At 34.0% G+C, this 18851-nt stretch overlaps 2 protein-coding genes across 2 annotated transcripts in view; one reads left to right on the forward strand and one right to left on the reverse strand.

The window, feature by feature from the left end:
* LOC142973169 (facilitated trehalose transporter Tret1-like) overlaps nucleotides 1-1900 on the forward strand; it is a 16140-nt gene extending 14240 nt beyond the window's left edge. Inside the window, exons 3-4 of the mRNA XM_076114777.1 lie at nucleotides 189-1001; nucleotides 1267-1900. Coding sequence (XP_075970892.1) covers nucleotides 189-1001; nucleotides 1267-1455 — 1002 coding nt within the window. The 3' untranslated portion in view covers nucleotides 1456-1900. The remainder of the gene's footprint in view (nucleotides 1-188; nucleotides 1002-1266) is intronic.
* Nucleotides 1085-18036, reverse strand: LOC142973161 (myrosinase 1-like). The gene is made up of 7 exons (XM_076114764.1): nucleotides 17747-18036; nucleotides 9642-9760; nucleotides 8983-9558; nucleotides 8812-8906; nucleotides 8143-8448; nucleotides 5790-6031; nucleotides 1085-1846 (listed from the first exon to the last, which is right to left on the reverse strand). The coding sequence occupies exons 1-7, from the start codon at nucleotides 17791-17793 to the stop codon at nucleotides 1639-1641; spliced, it is 1593 nt and encodes a 530-aa protein (XP_075970879.1). The 5' UTR covers nucleotides 17794-18036; the 3' UTR covers nucleotides 1085-1638.
* Between the last annotated feature and the right edge of the window lie 815 nt (nucleotides 18037-18851).

The following is an 18851-nucleotide window of genomic DNA, read 5'->3' on the forward strand; positions in this document are numbered from 1 at the left end:
TTGAATGCAACGGCTCCAAATGTCTTAGTCGATGTAGTCCATAAAAATAAGGCATGCAATAAAATTACAATCCAGCTGTATTTTTGTATAATGTTTAACGTCATACAACATTTTGAATCATGTTTTTAAATACAATATAGGTTATGATGACTGGATAACTTATTAAAATGTTTGTTTGTTGTTTCCAGGTCGGTATTCTTGCCCAGTACTGCATCGGACCCTTCGTGTCGATGAAGACTCTCGCCGGGATCAACTTGATCCTGCCTCTCACATTTGTACTCACTTTCATATTTTTACCGGAATCTCCTTACTACTACTTAAAATTTGAAAGAAGCGAAAGGGCTGAAAGATCCCTCAGAAACCTACGCAGTGGTGATATTAGGACTGAATTAAAAAGTATAGAACTTAACGTCCAAGAGGACATGAAAAACCGAGGAACATGGGGTGATTTAATCACCGAGGCTACAAACAGAAAAGCAATGTGGATCACTCTGGGAATATTTACGATACAACAACTTTGCGGCAGTGCTGCCGTGGTCGCTTACGCTGAAACTATATTCAAATGCACTTCCCACGGACCTACCATTCTACCAAACGGCACTGTGATTGAGGGCTCTTCCAGTGATTGGATAAAACCGTATCAAGAATCAATAATTCTTGGATGTGTGCAAGTTGCCACTTGCGTACTATCAGTAGTACTCGTCGACCGTGTCGGAAGAAAGCCCCTTCTACTGCTGTCAGCTCTAGGTGTAGGTCTAATGAATGCTACTATCGGAACATATTTCTACTTTGACCTCACAAACAAAACTTTGGTAGAAAATCTCGGCTGGCTGCCGCTATTATCCCTCCTCGTGTACATCGTGTGCTATGCCATCGGACTGTCAACTGTACCTTACGTCATCATCGGAGAAATGTTCCCTACAAACGTCAAATTATATGCTTCCTGCATCGCTCATATCTACACGGGCGTGGCTATGTTTGCTGTCCAGAAGTTATTCCAGGTGAGGATTACTGATTTATAATTCAGTTAATTTATTGTTTTTTAAAATAGCTTGGTTTTGGGAGGTAATTGAACAAATCAATAGAAACTAACAAAATCCCATTTATTCTCATAAATATAATTATTGTACAAAAAGAACTAATAAATACAAAACAAATACAAGCAAAGTATTCCTAATTCATAAATCGATTATAAATACTTATTAAACTCCTGCCTTCTCACATCACAAGACAAATTAAGCTCAAGCACAATCTTTCTCTTTACAGGTGGTGTCAGACAAATATGAAATCTACACAGCATTTTGGGGTTTCTCGACGTTCTCACTGCTGGGGCTGGTGTTCATGCTACTGGTGTTGCCGGAGACGAAGGGCAAGTCGTTCGCGAGCATCCAGGCGCAGCTGAAGCGCGAGGTGGCGCGAGACAACGCCAAGAAACTAGCCACCGTCGAGTACTGACGCGCCGCCGGGGACAGCGCCGGCTAACTTCTCACTAGTTTAGCATAAGCTTTACTTTAATGTGTTTTAAGGGATCAAGCATGTTGGAATGACAGTTAAGGATATTGATACTTAAAGTTAAATATACTTATAGCATAGTATAGTGTAACAACGTACAGTTTTCTATAAAGTATTGTAGCACTATTACAAGAGTAGCCTGTTTAGGCAGAGTAGAGGAAGGAGGGAGGGCACCAGGAGGCTCGCGCCGGAGAAGGCGGAGAAGTCCTCGGGGTCGTAGTCTGACGGCAGGGCTCGCGTTCTGATCACTTTCGAGTACAGCTTCGCTGAGTTCTTTGCCGTCCTTGTCTTGTTCGGACTCTCAAAATCAACCAGATACAGACCGAAGCGGGACCTGCAAATGCATTTACAACTGTGAACATGAGTGAAATTAGACATTTCTGACTGATTGATGTGTTTTATTCCAATACCAGAAAGACGTTTCGTGTTATATTTAGCATGTGTAGATAACAGATCATCTTACACGTTACTTGTTAGATTGTTATTGTTGATAAACAAATGATTAATGTCTTATTATAGATATTTAAGACAACAATGTAATAAGACTAAGATTTTATGAAGTTGATTTATTCATTCTTTATTCAGATAACGAGTAATAAATTATTACTTGAAATAAATTAGAAGCAGTTTTTTATATTAAATAAAGCCAACTAGTTTTAGCAGAAACTACATTAAACAGACATGTATCTAAAGAAATATTATCTGCCTTTATAGGTTAGTATATCCTATGACTGATACATATCGATGATTTTCATAAATACAGCACTATCTCATGCAGTAAAATTCCTTTGAACTAGACCAATGCTACTAATACGAAATGTATTAAGTCATAGAACAAATAACTAATATAAAATAGTGATCAATCATTGATAAACGTGGAAGAGTTAAAGTGTCATAAATCATAGAATTTACAAACAAACTGTGAGCACGCAGGTACTTATTGATTAGATTAAAGTGAAATGGATGTTTACTGATATAGTAATATAGGTCGATAAAAATAACGTTGGAATTAGGTGGTTTATGACGCAAATGAGTGCTAAGTATGACGGCATCGACGATGGAATTATTAAAAATGTTCAATCTTTTATCATCGCAACGAACCTGATTTTCATAAAACAGCGGAAGAAATACACTATGCTCATATCCCATTACGCTTCACAAGATATGTGACGTGAACAAATATCCTGTATAAGAGTATCGATATTCTTGAATATACAAAAGAAAAATTAAATATCCGGCATCGAGATGAGTTTACACGCTTATATCCTTGAATATTAGAAAATCTCTTGGCACTTGAGTGCGTAACCTTAATACCTACCGAAAAAAGCTAGGCTTTACTAGCCTTCCTTTGTAATCAATATTTATAGTCTAGCAAAACATTTTTGGGCTTCTGTCAAAAGCAGCTTAGACCTCAGTAGAATTGCATTCTTGTGATGAAAATAGGTTTATAATTTAAAAGGCCGCAAAATCTAGCAAAATTTAGGAGGCTAGACTAGAAAATATTAAATTGAAAATAGTAAAATAATCTCAGTAAGAGCTTTACGCACGCCAAGCATGTACTGCGTAATTCAGTTCAGATGATAAATTAGGATTTATCAGGTAATCTGAGACATTTACTCGATGTAGTACACAGCTTTGCGTTATCAATAGCGCTATCAAGATCAACGGTATTAATGATTCATGCGCCGAGGATGACGAAATATAGCTGTAATCAGTGTTATGTGCATGATGCACGATATTGCACTCACCTTTAGTTATCATTAACAAAATATAGTTCATGCATGTCCTGGCTGATAATATGTTTTTGGTATATATGGACAACTTACCTAGGTGTGAATATTAGGACGGGGAAAAAGTCTTTTCGCATTATAGTATGTATGAACTTCTAATAAAATCTCTTTGGCTTCAGGATTCACAAATGAGTACGATGTTTATTAATTTAGGTTTCTTTCAGTAAGCTCGTAACCCAAATATCGAGCTTTTTGTGTAGAGAAAAGATTTTATTACAAGTTCATGCATACTATAATGCGAAAAGACTTTTTCCCCGACCTAACATGCATGTGTAACCAGACAATGAATAAAATCCTTACATATTTGCAAATACAGAATAGGAACTTTATAATCAGACTTTATAGTTAAGCTCATTGTATAAATATTAATCTTGAATGGTGCTTAAACTCATCAAGTGATAGTGGTCATGATTTCCCAGAACTGCAATATTGGATCGCCTTTACCTTACTTCCGAGAAAAACTCGAGAAAAGTCGGAGTATAATTTAATTGTCTAATAAATTATAACCACATTGCCAGCAACCAACTCTTTGGATAAACTTTATTATGTGCTAAATTGTTTTTTGGAGAATATCAAAATTATTTGTCTTACTAATTCCCGGCAATTTACATTTAAGTCCGCTGAATTAAAGTATGAGATCTCGTCTCCTAAAAGTTTACACTATTTAGCGATATTTTGCTGATCAGCAGTTAAGCAAAGCAAGAAACAATGCAGCACTTCATGGGGGTGGGATAGGAGAAGCCGATAGAAGATTAATGAAAGTAAGATTAGGTCATGTTAACTTCCATCATTACAAAAATCTATTAAGAGAAGCCTGGCAGAGACAATACTGTAAAATCTTCTGAGTCGAAACTAAGTATAGGTAAAGTAACCCGTTTTATACTTGTATGTAATCTACTACTTAGAACCTCTTTGATATCGTGAAAATATAAGCCTTTGAATATAATTTATAAATCCCGAAAGTGGAAGTAAATTATATTACAGCTCTCTCTATTGGCATTCTTAAGAATCATTAAATATGACTGAAGTCTTAAAGTATCAAAACCGTGCGTCGTAATATAGTAGTTAGTTTTAAATGTAGTCAATAGATGTCGCTTTGATACATTAATAATCTTAATTACAGTGGGTTGTGCACAACAATCGCCAATTAGTTTCGGATATGTATGCCTGATATAATTAATGGTTTGCAGTTTTTGCCCAAGGTCTTAGTCACGAACCTATTTATTAAGTGAGGTAAGTATGTGGTTTGTATACTCTCGTAATGGTCACTCGCAGGTACTTATGTACACCTTGATGCTATGTGAATAACATGAATTATACCTCAATTTAAATTTGAGGTAGGACAAAATGTTCTTTTATTATGTCAGGGTCACAGAAATTGATGAAAGATGCAGATAAGATCTGAGATACAGATTTTTTATAGTCATGATTTTTATTGGAACTATCAAACCGAAATCCTTGCTAGCAACTTAAGATGAGAAAATATATATGCATACGAATTGTCTCTACGAGTCTTGAGCGATCTTTAACAAACTGAGACGCCGTAACTAACTATTAAGTGATGATTATCAAAGCTTAAAACATAAATCATTTAAGTAACAGAATATTAAACAACAGAAACTATTTAAATTGATGTTGCTCAACTAGGAGAATTAAAATTCTTACCAGTTTGACTCGATATAAACAGGGCTAGAATTAAATCTGATCGTAATTATGATTTATTAGAATTAGATACCAATTAACCTAGTACTATATTTACTACATATTGTTGTAGCAAACTCTTGCAGCGATTGCTTTTTCGCGAAAGATTAACGTTTTTTGAATTTTTATCTTTAAAATAGAATCAAATATTTGCTCTTGAGGAGGACTCTTCAAGAGCTTTATTACTAAAGAGATTATTACGTTTATAAAGTCACTTTCCATGACATGAATATTTTAAACGCAAATAGAATCAACAAATTGATAAAGCTTGATTCTATTAACAATCAAATTCAATTAGCTATAAAATAAATGCAACAAACTCGTTATTGAAAACCAATTCTAGATTGTAAATGGTAAAACTTCGCATAGTATGAGAATGAATGCTGGAGTAAATAACACAATAATAATATAGGTAGTTGCCTTTATAGTTTCCACGAAAATATACGTAGTAATTTTAAATCAATATTTTTGGACCACTCACACACGGTCATTTGATTCAAAACTAAGCGGAGCTTGTGCTATGGTAACCAAATGACTGATAAACATACTTATATATTTTGAAATACATACTTATATAGATACATTAACCACCAGGCTCAAAACAGATCATGCTCATCACACAAATAAATGTACGGGGTGAGGTTCAAACCCACCACACGTACTACTACAATTGTTGCGGCGAGGTGACCACGTTAACCAATCGTGCAGTAATAGCAGTAAAATTGATGTCAATCCTTCGAATGGTATAAAAGCACATCAACAGGTAATTAATACAAAAGCACTCACCTAAAGCCGTCATCCCACTCGAAGTTGTCCATAAGGCTCCAAGCGAAATATCCTTCAACAGAACTATTGTCTTCGTGGATGGCATGAAGCAACGCGTTCAAGTAATGACTGTAGTACGAGACCCTCGCTTTGTCGTCCAAACCACTAAAGTCCGCGTAACCATTTTCCGTGACAATAATTGGAACGTTGTTGTAAGTCTTCGATATGTAGTTTAGAAGTCGTCTGAAGCCGAAAGGCACCACCTGGAGAAAACACAAAATTTTTATTGTATTATATCTTGGATATGGACTCACGGCTAAACCCCTCCCCTATGAAAGGAGGAGACCCTTGACTAGTAGTGGGACAGTAACGGATTAAATGTATTTTTTATATTATTGTCTTATTTTGTATAGGTACTAAAAGGTTCATACGAGTAATTCCTACTTGAAATATCTATTGAGAAAACATCCAAGTTAATCTTTACAAGCTCAAAGGCTTAGTCAGAGTAACTACACACGGCTTTACACATTTTGATATAAGCTGACGAAATAGACAGACACGTGGTGTATAAGTGGAAGTTGATAATAAGGAAAATATTGTACAAAGATAAAAATAAACGACTAAATTATTTCCAAGAATAAAATATAAAACGATCTATGAAGAATAATATAATTAATATTCTAAAGACTAGATAGACCAGAATTTCAGCACATTCCAGTTATAATACGGCAAAAAATAGCGAACGATCGTAAGTTTTTTATACAACATAAACATTTTATATTGTAAGTATTAGAAATTATTATGAGGAGCTCTAACGGTGAATGAAAACATCCTTGCATGCCTAAAATTGGTTTAGTACATTTCGTAAGGGCTTGTAAGGTCCTCAACCCGCACTTGGACAATGTGGTGAACTGGAGACCTAACCCCTCCTCCGTTCGGGAGGAAATCCTTGCCCGGTAGTGGGACAATAATGGGCTAGAAACCCATTTTAAATATTCTCAAAAATAACGAAGTTACTTATTTAAAATTTCAAAGCATCTGTTACACATATCTATGTGATACCAAAAATATCTGCAATCAGCGTCTTATCATTTATAGAGGTTTAAATGCAATTATAGCGTAGACGTACATTGTCTCATGCTAACACGAAAAGGACAAATAACACGTTTCCAAGAATTACAAGTCAAACAAATCAAAACATATTTCTTATACTAGTACTAGTTTTCCTATAGTCTTACAACTTAGTAGAGAGGGTTGTCATGCACGATTTATCTGAATTAAAATTAAGGATTCTGTGTATTTCCGTAATAAAGTAGCTATATGAGCCAGAACACCGTCAGCGGTATAAGGCTTAAGGGTAATTGATACTCTTAATTCTGAATTTTGTATAGCTACCTCTGATAGAAGCGAACCTTGCATACATAGGACCTCTACTAAGTTGTCAACCAATAAATTGTGTTTATATTAATGTGTATGTATGAAACCAATAAAATTTACCCCGCTCTGAATTCCTCAGAATTAAATATCTAGATACAAATCTACAAAAAGACAACGGCTTCATGAACATACACGTGTTAGCAATATAATTTATGCTAAAACAAGCTAACAATTTATTCTAAAATCCCAAAACAAACATAAAAAACCTTCTTGCATTATTTACTGTAATAAAAATAATAGTCATGCTTAGTAATTTAGAAGGTTCATCTACTGACAAGTAACGATAATAATCTGTTAGCAAATGATCAACGTGAGCTCCCTCTTTATCAAACTTACGCCATTAAAGGATTTAGACGGTGTGACATAAACGGATTTAAAATATTACCTCACTTAACACCACTATACGTATCACAGTACCACCTTTATGCAATTTAACTTTTAATTGTAGTCTAGCAAGATACATTATGATCTTTTTCTTCTTATCGTATGGTTAGTGGTCAACCTAGTGTCAAAGTTGTTCAAGCCGCCCGAAGACCTTTTACGTGGCTTAGCGACTTATCTTAATTGACAACAACCGGGACCGACTTTTTACGTGCCCTCCGTAGCACGGAGACGCCCATCTCAAATACCACTATGCGGTCACCCATCTATGGAATGACCGCACCAAGGTTTGCTTAACCCACAGTTCATTTACCGACCGGTGAGCGCACCTGGCTATGGGCGCCTCATAAATTATTATGATAAGTCAAATAGGATCAATGTTAGGTACTAAGGAACAGACGAAAAATTGCCCTAACTAATTTAAAAGGTCAATAGTTCTCATTATTGACGCTTCGTAACATCAACTAGTTTTCATTCAACTATAAATCAATAGCGAGATCGTGTCATATTATGCTAATAATATACTAGCACTTATGTAACATCGTTTCAAGTTTACCTTAAGCCACGACGAAGATGAATCGGAAGGCCATTTAGGATCTTGCACTCGAACAATACCGACGTCATTTGCGTGAGAAGGAATTTCTCCTACTTCTTTATCAGCCATAGATAGCAGATAAGTTGTGTAGTGGTTTAAACCGAAGAAATCAGCGGTTCCTTTGATGTAGTTTACTTCTTCAGCACTGAATTTTGGAAGACGGGACCTTGTGTAGTTTTGTTGGAGACTCTTCTCGTCTACCAACTTAATGAGATCAGCGGGATAGTTGCCTTCTTTTGAGTATACTGGGTGAGCATACCAGCCCAACTGTAACACAATTATAAAACTATCAAATTATGTCCGAAGTACTTTAACATACCTAGCCGTATAGTGCGCTATAATCTTTTTGCCAATAGAACAGTTCATAAGTCTCACCGACTAAAATAAAAAAATGTGACTAGTCATTCAAATGCCTTCAATTGGAAGGTTGAAAAAAACAGTGTTAGACTTAGGTACAATAAAAATTAGAAAAACTCGATTTAAGTCTAGTAACTATTAAGATTTCATTTATCTGATTTGTTTTTTTTTTATAATGCTGTTGGCTGTTGTTTAATTCTTGTGAGAACAGATTCAGCTGACGTCAAAACTGAACTGACAAAACAATTTTTTGATAATATAGTTTTAACTCACGTGTGTACTCAGATACAGTTCAGCAGCTTGCCTGTCCTTAGGTGTGTTAGTTTTCGGTTCCGCCCAATTTGAATCTAGAGACATACCAATTTTACCTGCAAACATAACAATTATATTTAGTAAACTTACTCTGGTACGGATATAGAGTTCGTATAAAAGGATAACAGATACCTTTGTTGACGTGACGGTATTGTTCGTTGAATAGATGATAGACGCTGGCGTGTGCTTTCAAAAGGTTATGTGCGCAAAGGTATTCGGCAATACCGTGGCGGTTCAAAGCCGGCGCTCTGTAGGTACCGCCGTAGCCTTCCAAACATGTTTGCATCGGCTCATTGAACGTCACCCAATATTTCACCTTCCCGGCGAAATTGTCGAACAACACTTTGGCATAATCTGTGTAGTAATCCACAATATGAGCATTGCTCCATCCTCCAATATTCTGCAACCTTTGCGGCAAGTCCCAGTGGTATATCGTTACCATAGGAGTAATATTGTACTTTAATAGTTCGTCAATTAGATTTCTATAATACTGTAGACCCAACTGATTTATGTTGTTTGTGAGTCCAGATGGTAGTACACGTGGCCATGAGATAGAGAATCTATAAATGTCTACTCCTAATTCGTGGATCATCTCTGCGTCCCTCTTGTAGAGATGGTATGAGTCAGCGGCTACATCACCATTCGTCCCATCTTTTACGAAGCTTTGATTGTTATGTATCAAGTGATCCCATATACTTTCAGACTTTCCTGCAAATGTAATAAGGGAAACCTTTTTAAATATTCTCGGGTAAGTAAGATCGCAGCAGTGCAACAAAATTTATTTTACGTACCATCTTCATTCCACGCTCCCTCAATTTGGAAAGCGGCTGTCGAGACACCAAATAAGAACTCTTTAGGAAATGTGTAGTTCGATTTCAATCCTCCAGAGAAGTTTAATATCTCAGCATTTCTGTAATAGAAAATATTATACCGTAAGTTTTATTACAGACACCTGAACACAAATAAGTTATTAAGTACCCCATTATAAGGGTATAAGTCGGTTTCACTCTGGACATAATGGAAAAATCTGTTCATAATAGATCGAATGGGAAGCGGAAAATAAACATGAAAAGTCGAACAAGCTTGTCAACGGTTGATTAATCGTTATAAAATATTCCCAAGGACTGTGAACTAGACTAGGTCACGATTCAAATCACCAGCTTATTGGATTGACTCGTAAATAGAAACGCAATAATAGTAAGACAATTGATATTGCAGTATTATCATGATGTCTGGTATAAATATTATAAATAAATATTAAATATTTAAATATTATATATTATTGGACAACTCACACGCGGTCATTTGATTCCAAACTAAGCAGAGCTTGCACTATGGTAACCAAATAACTGATAAACATACTTATATACTTCTAAATACATACTTAAATAGATAAATTAACATCCAGGCTCAGAACAAATACTCGTGCTCACCACACAAAGATTTGTCCCGGGTGGGATTCGAACCCACCACACGCGGCGCTACGGTTGTTGCGGCGAGGTGACCGTTTAAACCACTGCGCCAAACGTGCAGTTATGTATGAGTTACATCTTACTGTAAAGTGTATGGAGAGCCACGTTCAAATGTAGTATGTACAATGATGATAAATGATGATTGATTCTGAGACTTTCTGTTCACAAAATGACGCATCGCAATCACGTAATATCTTCTAATGAACTTTGCAATCTTTGACGAGTATTAAGAGTACCTAATCTAGCTGCTATAGCCCGCAAAAAGACTAATTTGACAAAATCCCAAAAGCAACTAAAATAATTCTCGAACAAATAAACATCTGCAGAATTAATAGAAATAAACATGACAAACAATAAAATACATCTAATTAAAATGGAATGTTTTTGCGTTTACCTATCGCAAATTTTAGCAATCAGATTGCTTTAAGTCACAATTTAATATTAATACATTGTTTTTAGATTGTAATTATTATCTATGTATGTTTCCAGACATAGAATATCAAGCTAAAACAGGTGTACTTTATACTTATCTACTTTATTGTAAACAATACATTTACACTATAATAAATAGTCATGTTGCTGTCAACATTGTAAGCAGAAGTGATAATTTGTTTTAACTTTCATACTGTCTTTAGAAATCATTACTCTCAGTGTAATGTGGTCTGCACGATTTTAAGAAACCAGTTACAAATTCTGCGCAGTATCGTTTTGAAGTATGTATAATAACAAGAAAATAAACGATATCCTGTGAAGTGTTTAGTTTAATACGAATTAAATATAATTACATTTTAAAACTATTAACTACATAATTAAAGCGTCAACTTCAATGACATTAAATTCCTCTCAACAAACAGCCACAATGACGTCATAGAAAATCTTGTTAAACTTATGAATATTAAATACACAGTACTTAACTACTGTATTTTACAAGCGTATTGTTCTTGTAATTATTTTGTTATCTTTTCATCTGAACAGTTAATTATAATTTATTGGGAATATCGTAAAGGGCAAAATGAGAAACTGTAGTGCAAAAATACATAAGTGAGCGTGAGTTTTTCGAAGACGATACCCAAGGTAGAGCGAAAAGGAGCAGATAGATTAGGAAGGCTAACCCCACTCCTATATGAGATTCATAGCATGGAATAGAGAAAGGAGAATATCGTATAGGACGAAGACTAAGTATTAATGTAGGTTATTGGTCCATAACATGAAAATATACAGACAAATTCAAACACTCGATTGCGTTATCAGATATTGTAGATTGAGCTATTTTTGCTCTGTTGTTATCTTTTTCAAGAAAAAACATCGTTAAATAAAGAATTCGTTAAAAAAAAAACCTAACCTACCTAATAATATGTAAGTAAAAGTCTAAACTTGTGTGTTAACTTATTTTGGCGGAACAATGCGACATTTTTTTCTCCTACTTAATTTTTACATAATATGTTCTCGCGTTCGAAAAATGTACAATTAATTTGCTTTTTTTTTAAGTTTGTTAATTATTATCCGCCGTCTGTCAGAAAATGTTACGTCAAAGACAATGTTTTGCGTACTTTCATGGTTTTTTAAATAAATAATTCTCACGTTTTTCATTTCCAATGTTCTGCTTGTTTGGCTGCTGCAATTCAGAAATTTTAAAAAGTAATTATGACGCAATTACTTCATAAAATAGTCGCGATTTTAACAACATCCGTATTACACTGTTCCTCGACAAGCTTATTATCTAGAAAGCAACGGTTAATGAGTCAACCTTAGATGGAAATCAAAAGAGATTTATTAAAATATTGAAGCTAAACAGAAAGTTATGAAGCAATATCAGACCTAAAAAAAAAGTAAGTCACATCTTGTAAATAGATCTTCGAAACCATGTCGCTACTCAGAAATAATAATCAGAAAAGTCTGAGTCTTAATTTAAGTTTGTTTTCTGATAGCACTGTTATGCTCAGGGCGGTGACATAGCACCACACTTTAAACATAATATTTATGTTATCTGCATAATAATATGACCAAAGATGTTTTACGCATTTGCATTTTAACGTCAGAAAATAGTCTTTCAATACACATAGTAAGAAAACAATTTACTGGTAATAGTAGACTTAGTCAGGGTTGTCTAATAATAATTAGAATATGAATCACACTCTAATACACACGTGACGAAAAACTAAGTTACTATCTGTATGACACATGGTTTACTTTTTGTAATTCGGTCGACTGCAGTTTACATTCAAGGCTAGAAGCGTAGAGTATTGAAGAAAATTATCCTATTTCGCAAACGTACAATACTCGAGACGAACTTGACTTGAACCTTATCTGACACAATAGCTACACGTTGTGCATGATTGCATTCAAAGCACAGACAATAATAAGTGCTGAGAGAAGTTTAGAAGTATCTTCTGTACCAATTACGTAAATAGATTGTTTAGATTTTTCATTTTATGATAAATAATGCCTTATTTTTAGATCACTATCTATTCATCCGTAATAAATATACAGATTAATTTATTTTATTATTAAAAACTAACATTTAGCGTGACTTTTCAGTTCCTGACGGAATCTGCAGGGTAGGAAACAATCCTGCTATTTTAAAGTTAATATTTATATCAGAACGTTTGTGTAAGTCCCGTATATTCTTAACTACACAATTCTGCATATACGTTACATATTCAGAGGGATATTAAATCTTCATTGGTGAAACGGACAATCATAACACACGCATACGAGAAATTGAATGAACCATAATTTAGCAATAAAATTTGTGTTATGAGTCGCAATGACTCACTATTTAAAGTGTATTCAATATACGAATGACAATACATGACTGCATTGACAAATACAAGGAACACATCGTACAAGGAAGAGGGAAGAAGAGGAGCAGGGCTAATATTGGTATAAAATGAGTGCCCTAGAATGATCACTAGTGACGAGTGAGGCCCGTAAATCTAGCTACGCACATATGTCCCCAGTACTCCCTAGTAGGAACTCCTCCTAGGTAAAAAAGAATTAGAGAATAACCTAGATATCTAAAATTCAATAACAGAATATAATCCACTGAAAACTCTCTTCTTCAATACTTCTTTTCAATTGAACTTGCAAGACTTTTGCGCTAATTACCTAAGATACCATTAAATCGAATATAGGTATAACGAAGATTCGCCTATCTGCTTGATTTTATAGTAATGTGTATGGATATGTATTATTGTTAGTAACCCGCTTATATTACGATACCGTACACCCATATTGAGGTATTACCATAAAAAGGATCTTGAAGGTCTACCATCCAAATTAAATTCATTAGTCTGACACGATTTATACCCGATACGGCTTATTATATAATTGAAATGCAGATTGACTTAGCAACAGTAAAATTTATCAAAATGCAATAAATTTAATTGATACCTGGGTTACTTTCCCTTTTGTTCAATGTCTTTTGATACGTTAGTTGCGTAAGGCCCTTTTAAAGGTCCTTTCTTGAATTATTAAAATATCGTAGAACTATGTCATTGTCAAAGTCGATGCCTATAGCGACAGTTTCCGCGAGGAAAACCTTCATACTTGCCGTATCGAGATTTTTACGGAACACAAATAACATTTATAATTTCCAAGTAACCTACTGTTACAAATTCCTGACAGTCGCTTAATATCACTTTATGCGAAATGATAAAAACCGCAAGGTTGTGAAAGGTAAATTACTTACTAATTGTACTGCAATAAAGGTTGGTGCCATGTAATAAAATCTTATAATATTTGCGCTGATTATGTAATTGTAGATAGATTATACTGAGTTAACTCTATTTATGCCTCATAAAACGGTAAAGAGGTAAACGTGTCGTAGTTTTTCAAGGAGACACTGAACAGTTCCCAGCGTTATCTATTTAAGTACCTCATCTTACGGTCAAATACAATTGCAACTAAGAAGACACTGCAACTTAAAAAAAATTGCCTCGAAACAGAGTATTGTTCAATTATGATAATCGTTGAGTATATTAAAAAAGTTCAAAATAAAAAGATAACAAGGAACATGTTTTCTTCAAATAACTACATACCGATAAGTATGTAAATGAAGTCGTCTTAGGTAGCACATACCATTTGATATACGACAAAAGCCTACATCTTACCCAATATCACGTTAACACCACCACATTCAGATTCAGTCCATTCATCTTTAAAAATAATAGTTTGAAGAATTAAAAAAATTAAGGTAAACAGTATAATGATACTAAAGCATTCCGGTTGAATCATTTGTTATATTTATAGCTTGACGGTCAATAACTAAGTAAATAATCAAATAGTTTCGAAGCCGTCACGACCGAGAAGCAAAAACAACTTGTTGTACCTAGTACATAGCGTCAATAAGAGTTTCAAAAATGTATTTAATACCAACTGTGAACAAGGTTTTATACCCTATTCTAGATGTTAAAGGTTAAAAAATCTAACTTTTTAACTCCGGGTCGAAACCACCCTTGCAAATTCATCCAAGTGTTGGTCCGTTCCGGGAAAGAAGGACAATTAAAACACAATTTTACACTTACAGTATTAGTGAGTGATTGGCATTTAGCAACTTTGTAACTAGATTATTTGAAGTTGATGAATATTAAATAGTAGGCAAAAGAACTGTGGACAACAAATTGATTTTTTAATATTATTCTGCTTGCTCCATCTGTCAAATTTTTTTGACAAGTTTATTGTTTTGTACTTGACATTTTTTACCTTGTCCATATTTCAAAATCATAAATATGTCAAGTGATTAAAATATCTCAATGTTAATCATTACTAGTACGGATGTTAATTCAAACTATATGTTTAGTAATCGTTTTATATTGCCTTTAATAGACTATTATTCCTTATAAGCTATAGGCCTAAATAAACCTGTTCGGACGCCAAGAGTGCTAGTTATACGTAGGGAAATTAGAATATAAAATATACCTAAGTGGCTGTAATCAATTGGTACAATAAATGCCAGTCATCAATAATGTAACATTATAAATTCGCGTTTCAGATTGATCGAATATTGAATTTAAAAATCGTTATAATATTGATTCACATCCGATTGGGGTCTTCCAAAAAGTCTAGTACCTAAATAAAACAACCTGTTTAGGTAATGTATAATTCACAAATTACCACCGATCAATAAAAAATATGGTTTTACCTGTTTCATTGCGGGAAAACTGTATAAAACAGAATATACGAGGAAGGAAAAATGCATAAAAACCAGTAATTCATAAAGAAAGTAAACAGCTAATGTTGAGTATTTCGATGAAACTTCTTGCACGTGCCTCAATTAGGCTGTTTATGGTGGTCGGGATTCCCCATGTGAAACAGGATAACTTGTCTTTAAAGATCTAACACTCAAATATTTTTTATATCTTGTATAGAATCTATGTACCGGTCTAAACTTGTGCCTCCCACGCAGGTGGTCGATGGTTTGATCCCGAGGCTACACACCGGTGACTTTTCGTAGCTATGTTGTAGAAATATAATTATCAATGAACAGTGAAGGAAAACATCAAGATGAAACTCTGCATGCCTAAGAGTTCTTTAAGACAGTTCTTGAAGGTATGTTAACTCTCCAACCGGTATTTGGTAAGCTTAGCGGTGTCGAGGCCTAAATGCACCATCATACCGGGAGTAACCCTTGTTTTCACTTGGTTACATTTATTTTATCTAGTACACGTGTAAATGATTTTAAGCGTCATTAGCTAAATGTCTTTTCGTATTTACAAGTCTTAGATAAAGAGTCAACAGCATATTAAGCTGAGTAATTGACATAATTGACATATCTTATCATTTACTGTTACTGCTGTTGTCTGCGAGCGGATTTGATTCATACTAACGAAAGTCGAATAGGTCGTAGTTTTTACCTATAGCCTTTTTTCTAATACGTGATAATTTAGCGTGCCGGACCTGTTTAATAACATTCACCTATAGTATGATAATGTCACGTTTTTGCTTGGTCTGTGGATATTTATAAATATCTTTAAGATTAATATTATTGTTGTCCTGACAGGTTAATAACAATTTACGCGTTACGCAGAAACTTATAATTAACTTTATTTATTTGCGTACGACAATTATTGTAAGGGCAATCTTAAGTTATCATATTATATGAAACAGGAAAAATATAGTTCTTAGAATAAAGTAAGCTTTGGTTTTGATTTTTTTACCTGTGAGCGTATTTTGTAACGTGTAAATTAAATGAACATTACTGCGAATATGTAAAACGTAGACTACTTTGATCATATTTATTGCTACGCCTTACAATTAACCTGTTTGAAATAATCTCTGATAATATGTTAAAACAGTCTACAACAAATCTGATTTGTTTTTTTTTTCTCTAGAAACACATATTTTTTTACATTTATCCACTCTTTTTAACATAACAACAAGAGATTGTTAAAAATCGTGTGAAAATATTTTATTAAATATCCTATTGTTATATTCTTTTGGTATAATGTAGATACTTATCTAAAAATGTTTTTCTTTTTATTAACTTATCACAATGAGCGTAGGACAACAGGACGCCTTGAAATTAAAATACTTTATTTTCGCATAGTCTCAAAAACTACGTCATACTTAAAATATTGCTTGAATTTATTGCATACTTTAAATGTATTTTCTTGTTTTATGGTCATTTAAGCGAGTATAAAAAATAAATTAGAACAACGCCTCATAAATAATAAACAATGGTTTTCCCACAATTTAAATACAGAGATTATTATTTACATTACGTTAGGTTAGATACCCACTTACTATATAATATCTGTATAAAACTATACAGCCGCAAGCTGTAATCATGACAACTTGATTACTATTAAAAAACATCGTTTCTCAAACTTAGGTTCATAACCCCTGGAATTAGCAAATAATTAGTAAGTGAGTCGCAAGCAGGAGACAACATAGAACGCTTCTACTGAAAGCGTGAGGAAAATTTACTTAGCTCATAATTCGTTACAACTAAAAGGTACATACCGCAAACTTTTTCCACGAACATAACCTGTCATTCAGAACCTGTCCTTCAAAAGGATTCGTAATGAAAAATGTTGAGAAGCACTGATCTAAGTAATAGGTTATAACAACAAAGTTATCTCACCTTTACGCGAATTTACTGATCGTGACAATAGTGTTTGATAGCGATTTGTTAGTGAAGGCTTTTAAAATATCCAATTCATAGATGAATGGTATTTACAAACAAGTTTTACCACAACATAACGATTGAAAAGTTCATAATAAATGTTATCTGCACACTAATGCCGGTGGTCAACAACCCGATTACCGAGACATCGTAATAATGACTGAAAGGTCGTGGGTTCGGAATCACTCTTCATAGAATTGAGATGACGACATGAGAATAAATTAACATTGTGAATAGTAATTTGCAGTTCGATGAGGAATAAAAAAATCAATTAAAAGTAACTATAAAATATACTCACCCTATACACAAAATTGCTAATAACACCGTAAACTTGTAGAACTCCATATTTATAAATTAATTAAAAATAACACTTATTTAAGTTAAAATAAAAAATATCACTTTAAAATCACTGCGAATGCAAAATAATACTATATTTGAACATGAAATAATATAGACATGTCAAGTTTTACGTAAAAAAATACATAAATCGATGTCGATACATGTAATGCGCGCGAAAATCCAACGCGCACTGACGACGCGGGCGCACTTAATAGTCCTTCTGACCAAACCACCGCCGCTTTAAAAGTGGCTGCTGAGATAAAACATCTCGTGTTGATGTCGTCACAACGCTTGCGGAGAACGGACACTATTCCATTTCGGATACTTCATTCATACAACCGTATCTAGCGAATAATAGGAAATGCCACACCCACTATGTTAACGGTACTCTCTTTCAACTTTGCATCTTATCTTAATGAATAGTCACCTAGATATTTTAAAGATGATCATTATGTACTATCCTTCGTCTACGATATCTAAAAGAGAAATGTTCTGCCGAATCATATCTGTATATAAACGGTAACATATATTATCTAATCAATATAAACTGAGGAAATATATTTCGTTAATAATGTTTCAATGTAGATAACACAATTTAATGTGTTATCATTAAAGATTATTTTTCACTTCACGTTGTGGATTTCCTTTCCTTTTACCCTGAACGGTCACTATGAGATCTTTCATTTTAAAAACTTACACACTTTTTATCCACCAAGATTAGTGTCGATGATTTTTCAGTCCCCAACACTTCGCCTGGTAGTTTCTTTTATCTTTGATCTTCGAAGGCAACCTTTTCTACCAAAAAGACAAATAAATTCTCATCTTATTTGCAGCCATACTAATACTTTTCCATACACTGTCGTCGTTACTTATTACCTGAAGATAATTATCTTAAAGTAATGTACAAGATAATCAACCTAAATTACCAATATGTGTAGCTAATGGGCTCAGGTACAGGTACTTCCAATAAATTTAAATTTATGCGCTCTGCAGATTAAAAAAATATTGATAATTATACCTAACTTATGAAGGTTACTCGTATAATAACCTTTAGACCAAAACGA

Source organism: Anticarsia gemmatalis, chromosome 1 (genome assembly GCF_050436995.1).
Source record: "Anticarsia gemmatalis isolate Benzon Research Colony breed Stoneville strain chromosome 1, ilAntGemm2 primary, whole genome shotgun sequence".
Lineage (NCBI taxonomy): Eukaryota > Metazoa > Arthropoda > Insecta > Lepidoptera > Erebidae > Anticarsia > Anticarsia gemmatalis.